The following is a 9,555-nucleotide window of genomic DNA, read 5'->3' on the forward strand; positions in this document are numbered from 1 at the left end:
TGGCAGGACATTTCAGGGCTTAGATACAGTTTGGTGACTTCGTTAGAGAAAACACAATGAACAATATCCCTATTCGACATGTAAAAACGAGTGATGACAAGAACAACCCGAGAGATTGGCAAGTCCAAGGAGCAGGGTTTGACACGGAGGTAGCAGATGATATTTCACGCAGGACAGACAAAATGCTTCACATGGGAACAACAGTCTAGGAAAAGGACAATTACGTAAATGGAAAGAAATGGATCGGCATGGAAACCATGAGAGGCATAACTCCAGCTAATCACTTGATGCTATTTTAAAATTGCGATTGCAACGAGTGAAGCAAATCATATGCGTAATGTTTTCAGGTGTGAAAAGGTCGGTAGCTCTGCCAATTCTGAGTCAAAACATTGTTGTTTCAAGCGCTATTCAAGGACAGGGGTACCATGGTAATGCTTGGGGTTAGCTTTTCAGGTACGTTGGTAAACTGAAGCAAAATCGAAATACAATGTGTACATGGAATCTGCACCAATTCAACGGAGAGCCGTTGTCCATATTTCGGCACAACGAACAACATGTATACAGGGCACAGGTTATACAATACAACAATGAGTGCCCTTGAGGAAATGGAGCTGCATTTGGTATGTGATGGTTGACACAACAAACAGCATCAATACACAGTACAGCTAAGTTTATAGCATGGCAGGGAATGATAATCCTCCCACAGTAAGAGCATCCATACACAAAGCAACTTAATTTACACCATGTCATCACATAGCAATTCACATTACTGTGACAACATCAATAATAATCAAGAAAATGTTATTGTGGCGCAGTGCATTGTCTCTAACTGTGGCACACTGCCACTAAATAAAAACCGAAAGAACTGCGGATGCTGTAAATCAGAAATAAAAACAAAGTTGCTGGAAAATCTTAGCAGGTCTGGTAGCATCTGTGAAGGAAAAACCAGAGTTAACGTTTCGGGTCCGGTGACCCTTCTGTGGTAGTGTTCCTATCTCTGGGCCGGGAGGCCCGGAATCACAGTCCCCATGGCTCTAAAAGTTTGCAATAATATATCTGAATAGATTGATTGTTCAAAGAATCTGGAACTAAACTTACGCCATGATTTTGAATGACAATGTATGCATAGTGTAAGCATCAATAACAGATTAGAATTATAATTAAACCAGGAGATGTTAGCAGGCAGTGGAAAAATACCAGATGTCGAGAGGACATAGCGCTGGTCTTTGCATGTTACCTTATCGATAAAGAGAACTGAGTATGAATGTAAACAAACTGTGTCTCTCAAGATCTTTTAATGTCACTATGAGAAATAGGAAACACACAACAGTAATGAGGGCTAGTTATGCTAGCGAAGGATAAATATGATTAAATTGAGAGTTGAAATGGATAACTGTAAGAAATAATGCTTTTATGGGGTGGGGTAAATCATACCTATTAAAAGTTATAAAAGGTTGTTTGTCCTCGTAAATAGACAAGTGATCGACTTAAATGTGGAAATGACATCACTGCCATGGAGAAGCATTAAAGGAAAATGAAAACCGTGATCGAGCTATGCAAATACTCTCACAGCTAGTAATTGACTGTGATTCTTTACCTGGCAGCCCGATAGCTGCAAGAACGGGATAGTAAATAGCAAACACTATGCTTTTTGGTGATGAATGCATTTCTAGTCAAAGTTCCCAGCACGTCCTTCAGTATGTTCACAGATGGTCATATTTATTCCTCGTGTCTTTCTCCATGGAAAAAATTAGTTAGTGTTGGCTGTTACATTAATGGCACTAATTGAAAGGGGGAAAAGTAACACCAATTATAACTGGTTATAATTATAACCAAGTTATAACTGGTTTTATCAATGTGTTCTGATCAAATTGATATTTTTACAACTGCATATTTTTCCAAATAATGAAACACACAGAAACCATAAAAAACTAGTCACGCTTTTCTTTTATTCACCCAAAACAAAATACAACTTTCAATGAAAAATGGGAGATTTAACATGAAAATCAACATTGGAATCCATGCTGAATTAAATGATCATTGCACGAGTTATAGCTGAGCACAAATATGTTACATAAGTCCCTTTACCTGTGAACAGTCTACTCCAATCAATTTTGAAATTTCTCGTCTCATGCCATTAAAATTAGCCTCACTCCAGTTAAGAACTTTAACTTCTACAGAAGGCTTATTCTTTTATGTAACTATTTTAAAACTAATAGAATTATCACTACTAGACTCAAAGTGATCTGTCACTATCACTTCAGTCACTTGCCCTGCCTTATTACCCAATAGATGGTCAAGTTTTGCTCCTTCTCTCGTCGGAGCATTTACTTATTGGTGCCCTCAATGTTTTCACTGGAAAATTATTTAGAATTTTTTTTTAATCACAGCAGCAGTGTTTTCCTTAATCAAAAACACCATTCCCCCTCCTCTTTTGCCTCCCTTTTTTTCCTTCCTGTAACATCTGAAACCCGGAACATTGAGCTGCCAGTCTTGTTGATCCCTCAGCTAAGTTTCTGTAACAGCTATGACGTCTCAATCCCATGTTCCCAAACATGCCTCCAGGTCATCAGCCTTACGTGTAAGACCCCTTGCGTTGAAATAAATATAACTTAATTCTTCAGAGTTACTTTGTTCTCTGACTTGCTCTTGTCTGTCTTTTCCAATTAACTTGTTCTTTTCAGATTCATAACCATCCTGATCTATCTTTCTACTTACTCCGCTACTTAAGATCCTTACACTGCCTTCTGTAATAATGTGCTTTACAGTGGGAAGAATGAGACATGAGATGATGCGTTGGGACTCAAGTGGTGTCAAGTCTTATAATAAAGCTCTGTTCACTCTGTCCCATTTCATTTAGTGTAAAGTTACTTGTTTCGGATGACACTATGATTGTTACAAAGAGGTACAGATAGATACTAAACTCCCTTTCCTTAAATTATCTTCATTGCCAGTCTCTTGATTCCCTGATCCTCGTCATTGGAAACAGTTTCTCTTTGTCTACGCTATCAAACTGCCCATTTTCCTCTCCACGCCCTCAATCATTACAAACAATTTCACGAATCCCAGTTAACTTATTTTTTGCTCGAAAAATAACACCTCCAGCCTCCCAAATCTCTCTAAAATACCTCATTCTTGAATATGATGCAAGGTGGAGAATTGCAACAAGACTTTGGAAAATATTGCCAGGTATTAGGATGGGAAATTGGAAAGAAAGAAAACGAGAATCCCAGTCTCCCGCTCTGTGAATCTTTCAAAACCCTCTGGGAACTTGAATCAGAGGATAACTGTCCTAATGTCCACATCAGTCAAGGTATATTTCGCTTCTTTAAGACACTGAATAATTAACTCTGATGTTCTCGGTGACATTAGCTGAACTGAGACATAGAAAGGATTCTCGCCCCTGCTCGTGAGAAATTCAAACCTCATCTTGGCATCGGAACATTTGGAATTTGGGAGCAGACAAGACACCGAAAGGCTGAAGCAGGGCTGCCCCAGTTGTAGGAGGGACTGGATACCTGGCGACAAAAATGTGACAATGAATGTCTCCAGAATGAACGCTCTAGCCTTTACTTTAGAAGGGCAAAACTGATCGAAGACAGATACCATTCCAAGCAGCAGCAAGAAGCATTAACCCGCTGACACACTGCTTCCGGGATCTTTCAGGCTACTTTGCCTCAGTCTCTGTGGCGTAACTGGTCAGCTCATTTGGCTGTGAAATGAAAGGTTGGTTGAACAGGCGTCCACTGTCCAAAACCCTGTTGCTCTTTACCAATCAGCATTCTCTGTGATAGATTCTTAGATAGTCAAATAGGGCTTTTGGCTGCAAGAAAATTTCTCCCATTGCTAACTTCAATGTTATCCCGTGAGAAGGAAACAGTCGGCTTTTATTGCATGAATGTTTCCAATGCAACAATCAAACAATTAGAATACGCACCTATAGTTTAACCCACTACAAATCCATGAAGGGATTGAATTCAAACAAACACATCAATGAGTTTCTGTTCTCCGATTCCGACTGAATGAGACAGGGATAAGCAGCAGGGTGTTATCCCATGCTCTGTCATCCCCCGCTGCCAGCAGAAATCGGTGACTTCAGCTTCAGACAGTGGCTTCCTGCCTATCCCTGAAATGCAAGATCCTCCATCCCAGGCCAAATCTTCCAACACTTTGAGCACGGTCTCACGAAAACGCAGGTAGATTATATTCCGCTCACTAAACCTCCGGGAGCATTTGCACAATCCACGAATGAGACAGTCTTTGCGGACAAATGCATCATCGTGGACCTCAGCAGAGTGAAACCGCAGAAAAATGTGACCAAGGCCAACTGAATTACTGATTAACTACGATTGGAAATTTGATTCAAAGTTGAAACTCAATTGGATATATATTCTAAATTCAGTTTGTAGATTTAAAGTCAGATTAAGTAAGTAAAGTAGCGCAACTAAAGGAAGTAGCTGCCTAATTTTGGTTGCTATAATTTAATCACCTGAACTTCGTTCTCGAAAAGAGGTGTTAATTCGAGTCGCTGAATGTAAGCATCGGGTGTGAAGACGAGAAGCGGTATGGTGGACTTCACGGTGAGAGGATGCGACTGCGGGAACGGGGATGTGTTGCTGCAATAGTACCGGGTCTAGGTGAGACCACACCAGGATTCCTGCGTGTAGTTTTGGTCTCGTTATCTGAGGAAGGATATGCTGGCTAAAGAGGGAGTTTAACAATTTCTAGGACGGTAGGACTGACGTACGGAGAGAGATTGGATCGGGTAGGACTATCGTACCTGGTGTTTAGAAGATAGGTGGAGGGGAGGGAGGTGGGCGGGAGCGTGCTATCTCATGGAAACCTATAAAATTCTAGCACGACTAGACAGGCTATATTCCAGAAGGATGCTCGTGATGATTGGGGAGTCCAGAAAGAGGGGTCACCGATCAAAGATACAGAGTAGGCCAATTAAGACTGAGATGTGGAGAAATTTGTCACCCGGAGCCTGGGGAACTCTTTGCCGTTGAAAGCGGTTGACACCAAAACATTGAACGTTTTGAAGAGGGATTCAGATATAATTCTTACAGCTAAAGGGGTCATAAGATATGGGGTGAAAGAGGGGAACAAGGTACAAAGTTAGATAGTCAACCATAAGCATGCTGGGTGGCAAGCTGTTTCGGTGGTTGGTACTGCTGCCTCACAGCGCGAGGGACACGGGTTCGATTCCACCCTCGGGCGACTGTGTGGAGTTTATACATTCTGGCTTGTCTGCGTGGATTTCCGTCAGGTGCTCTGGTTTCCTCCCGCAATCCAAAGACGTTAGGTGCATTGGCCATTCTAAATTGCCCACAGTGTTCAGGGATAGTTGGTTAGCCGTGTGTTTGGGTGGGACGCTTTTGGAAGCATCAATGGGCCAAATGGCATGCTTCCACGCTTTAGGGATTCTTTAACAAAGAATGGTATAGTGGGCTGAATAGGAAGAATGATCTACTCCTGCTCTGTTTTCTACTTTACTGTTCCAGTCATATCTGAGCAGCTGACAAGGGCAGTGAAGATTGCTGTGACTGTTGTTTGAAATGTAATGGCAGTATCGGGTGACGCTCAGTGTCGGAGTGATGGCAGGACTCTTGAGTGGTCAGCACAAATAAAGGTACAGCTGCTGCTGCGGAGGTCTGTGAATATCTGACAGAGCTTCCAGGACTTACGCAGGCGAGGACAAAGGTGTGGCCCAGATGGCCAGGATTGTACCTATGTCTCTAATTGCAGAAGGGAATTAGGGATGAGCAACAATCGCTGTTCTTGTTTGCAACAGTCACCTAATAGGAACTCATAATTGCAAGCAATACTTCCTGACTGACTAGTCATCAGCTTTCTCGATAAATCCTGAATAAGAAGGGGCAAGAAGGTTGAAAAATAACTGCAAACAATTTACCACACTAACTTTTGTAGTCACGCCACATTCCTCATGCATTTCTAAACTTACCCCTGAGGCAATGACTTAAAAGCTCCTTACTTGAAGCCATGTGTCAAAAGAAGGATGTGCTGTCCTATAGCGCACAGATGACTTTTGATTATATCCTTGTCAATATTCAAATATTTTAATGAATAGGTTCAAAGCAAATTTCACTCCATTCTTTAATTCATCTCTAATTTTGCTCTGAATCACAGCATAAATAAATGGGTTGACGCAGGAACTCAATAACTGAAGCATATACCCAGTTTGTTCCAAATAAAATGTGGAATCACGCAAAGTGGATCCTGAGGAATAAGTAACATTCGCAGTTCGAACATAGAGAATATTTAGGAAAAATAATACATATAACAGAATGAAACTGCCCGAGATGGCAAAGAGTAAAATAATGGACTTTCTCCGCTTCTCAACTTCTGGGTCGCACTGATTTGTTCCATTGCTCTGAAGCTGGAGTCGTTTACGTGTTCTGTTGGCCAAGAGAATGCATCTGACAGTCAGCACATTCAGGAGTAAAATCAGAATGAAAGGGAGACACGGATTTAAAATAGAACGGATCCAGTCGTATGCAGCCCAGGCAGGTGATGTATAGCATATATCCTTTATGCTACACAGCCAGGGTATATTGTTCATTACATACTTAGGTTCAAATTCAAAATATATGAAAATGTTCTTCAAGCAGCACAGAGTGGACACGACTCCTATCACCCACGCTGCCACCTTCTTTGTGCAATATTTTACTTTTAGGTTCTGACAAGATATAGCCACAAATCGATCAAAGGTAAAAGCGACAGTTAACCAGGCAGAATTGTCAATAACTGCCATATTTAATGCAGCACGAAAACTGCATACTGGCGTGATAGAAAGGAAACTGAATGGGAAATAAATCCCAGCAATCCGATTTAGAATCACAGCTGTGACCATGACCAGGAGATCTGTCACTGCCATTGACACCAAGTAGTAAGTGATGCATCTAGAGAGACCACAGGTTCTTCGAAATAGGATTGCAATCACCGCTAGATTAGCTGTAAGACAGATAGAGAATGAGTTATAACAGGAGCATTTGTGCTTCTGATAATAACCAAATTTTACAGGGGTTTCTGAACAATTTTAAGATTTTGAGAAAGAAATGATAATTGAGATATCATTGCTTACATGAGGAACTATTGACTTTTGAATTAAACATTGAAAAGTGGATTAAGTAAAAACCAAATTAATGTTGCAACAAGGACAAATGTTTATTTGACACCCCATCCCAGGGCAAGAATGAATTTTAAACATACATTTAATATATCACAAGGATATCAATCTCAAAATAAAGCAAAATCATACCAACAAAGAAATATGGAATATGTCGAAGGAGGTGAATTACAGAAAACCATCAATACGCCTGGAAACTAAGAAAAACATCGATTATGCCTAATTTTGGATCAAACGTGGCTCTGTTTCAATGAATTAATGTAATTATTTTCACTATTGGAAAAGCAGAAATTCAACTTGCTGAACATTACATTGGAAACAAACTGACAACTAGTAAATCTTCAACTTTACGGAGTACATTCTGGAATGGATTCAATGATATAACTGTTCATATGACAATCATCTGTGAGTTCTGGTGGCGGTATAAGTCATTGGAACTGGCTGGTGATGAGAATTTGTTCATAAAAAGACCTTTCTACAATGCAGCACTTCATCAGTGGTGTAGTGCCCTGTCAGACTAAATAATGATTTTTTTTTCTCATTTGCATTTTTGAAATTCAACCTTGTAAATGAAATACAATAGATGCCAGCAGGCCTAGGGATTCACTCAATATGGGTTGAACAGCAGAGCTATAAACAGTCTGAGACATTGCCAGACTCCGGAATCAGGTGGAAATCCCACATCAGCTGTCAGCAAATTAGAACCGTCAGAAAGGGTCAATGTAGAATAAGGGTGCAGTGCTGAAACAGTCAGCACTAGTGACTGAAAACAGAAAAAAAACCTCCACTCTATGCTTTAGTGGCAAATTCCAATCTTCAATAAAAGGTCAAATAGAACATTGTCATATATCTTTGAACATTTTGAAAACTAATCGTCCCCCTTCAGTAAAATCTGTCATTAAATGCAGATGGAAATTGTTCAGAAAATTGCACAATAAATCTATATGTACGTCGGGATGACTGTAGAAATAACAACGCCCCCCACCCCCCAAAAAACATCTAAAATATGATAATAACCTGAGAATTGACCTGAATACGTATCAATGTCACAATGGATCTATTATTACAAGATAATAACTGCTTGGTAATTGACCTAATATTGTGTTGCCAATACTACAATGGAATTGGATTGGCATTGTGACAGCACTTTGTAACTCGTTTGTACTATTATTACCTTTAACTCATAGAAATGTGTTACAAAACGTATTACACCTCCAACGGAGCACATCACAGTGTTGAAGTCAAACATTATGCCCTATTGAATAGGAGAAACAATATTTTTGATGTGGTGTAGCACAACTGGTAAAACTGGTGAACTGACGCAGCTAACCAATAACTCTGCAGTTTAAATGAACAACATTTTACCTGGAAGGCCAATAGCTGCAAGTACTGGATAGTAAATAGCAAAGACCAAACCTCTTGGTATTTCATGCATTTCTGACAGATGCTTTGAGCACTTTCCATGAATCATCGAATGGTGGCTACATTTATACATGGTTATATATATGCATTTCAGGCTCCAGGGAGTTAATTAGTTAGTTTTACTTTGTCCCTAACTATTTTTATTACAATGAGCAGATTAGTGCAGTTTCTGCTTGGCCGCCCTTTTAAACGGATTGGATATTAATTTCATGGGGTCTGAAATTGATCTAAAGTGACACATACAGTAATTGTATGAGGATCAATGTTTTATGTTGTCATAAAAATAACTACTATCTGAATATTAGTGTCAGTCCAAGATGCGGCGTTCTCTGGAAACTGCATTGAGATAAGCAAATATTTCAACGATAGGACAGTCAAGCCCTATCATTATTCTATCATTTGTACCATGATTCAGGTGCAACATGAATTCATTCAATATCGATCCAGTAAAGTATCTGTCCTCACAGACCCGTTTAAGATGCTTCTGCTCGGTTAGTTTCACAGTTCATTGATGTAATTTCACTACAATTAAATTTCGCACAGTAAGATTTAGAGTCAGTACAGTACATCTATGATCAATATGTTGAGATGTGATTTATCATTGTTAATTTCAGCGCGGACTGCTCCAGTCAATCAACATTAAAGCCCAAGTGGATTTTAATAGATCAGCGCAGTTACATCTATTTGGGACATTACCAGTTGCGTAAAGCTACCTTCAGACTTGACAGGTACAGTTCTGTTCAGCATACACTCATGAAGTGTGAGTTACCACAAGTCAACCATGTTGCACTCAGTGTTGCAAAGTCCGTCACAAAATGATTGCATTCATCGTACACAGGGTTAGTACTGCACAGATATTTTGCGTTGATAATATCCTACTCAAAACGTTTAATTTCAACTTACTAAGGCCAGTTCAGAATGAATGCTACGAAAATATACTGGTGAACATTTGTGAGGTTTTACGGGGCATCTTAACAAATACA

At 39.9% G+C, this 9,555-nt stretch overlaps 1 protein-coding gene across 1 annotated transcript; it reads right to left on the reverse strand.

Annotated features, from left to right (window-relative positions):
• Nucleotides 1–6,064: 6,064 nt before the first annotated feature.
• Nucleotides 6,065–8,585, reverse strand: LOC125487565 (probable G-protein coupled receptor 139). Its single transcript, XM_048619341.1, has 2 exons — nt 8,516–8,585; nt 6,065–6,975 (listed from the first exon to the last, which is right to left on the reverse strand). The coding sequence occupies exons 1-2, from the start codon at nt 8,583–8,585 to the stop codon at nt 6,065–6,067; spliced, it is 981 nt and encodes a 326-aa protein (XP_048475298.1).
• Nucleotides 8,586–9,555: the final 970 nt, after the last annotated feature.

The sequence above is a fragment of the Rhincodon typus genome, chromosome 42 (assembly GCF_021869965.1).
Source record: "Rhincodon typus isolate 14 chromosome 42, sRhiTyp1.1, whole genome shotgun sequence".
Classification (NCBI taxonomy): domain Eukaryota; kingdom Metazoa; phylum Chordata; class Chondrichthyes; order Orectolobiformes; family Rhincodontidae; genus Rhincodon; species Rhincodon typus.

Bases quoted from the DNA above. Each gene is read 5' to 3' on its own strand.
- LOC125487565 (XM_048619341.1), bottom strand. From the start codon at position 8,585: ATGCATGAAATACCAAGAGGTTTGGTCTTTGCTATTTACTATCCAGTA. The intron at 6,976-8,515 runs GTAAAATGTTGT...TCTGTCTTACAG, and splicing joins TGCAGCTATTGGCCTTCCAG to CTAATCTAGCGGTGATTGCA.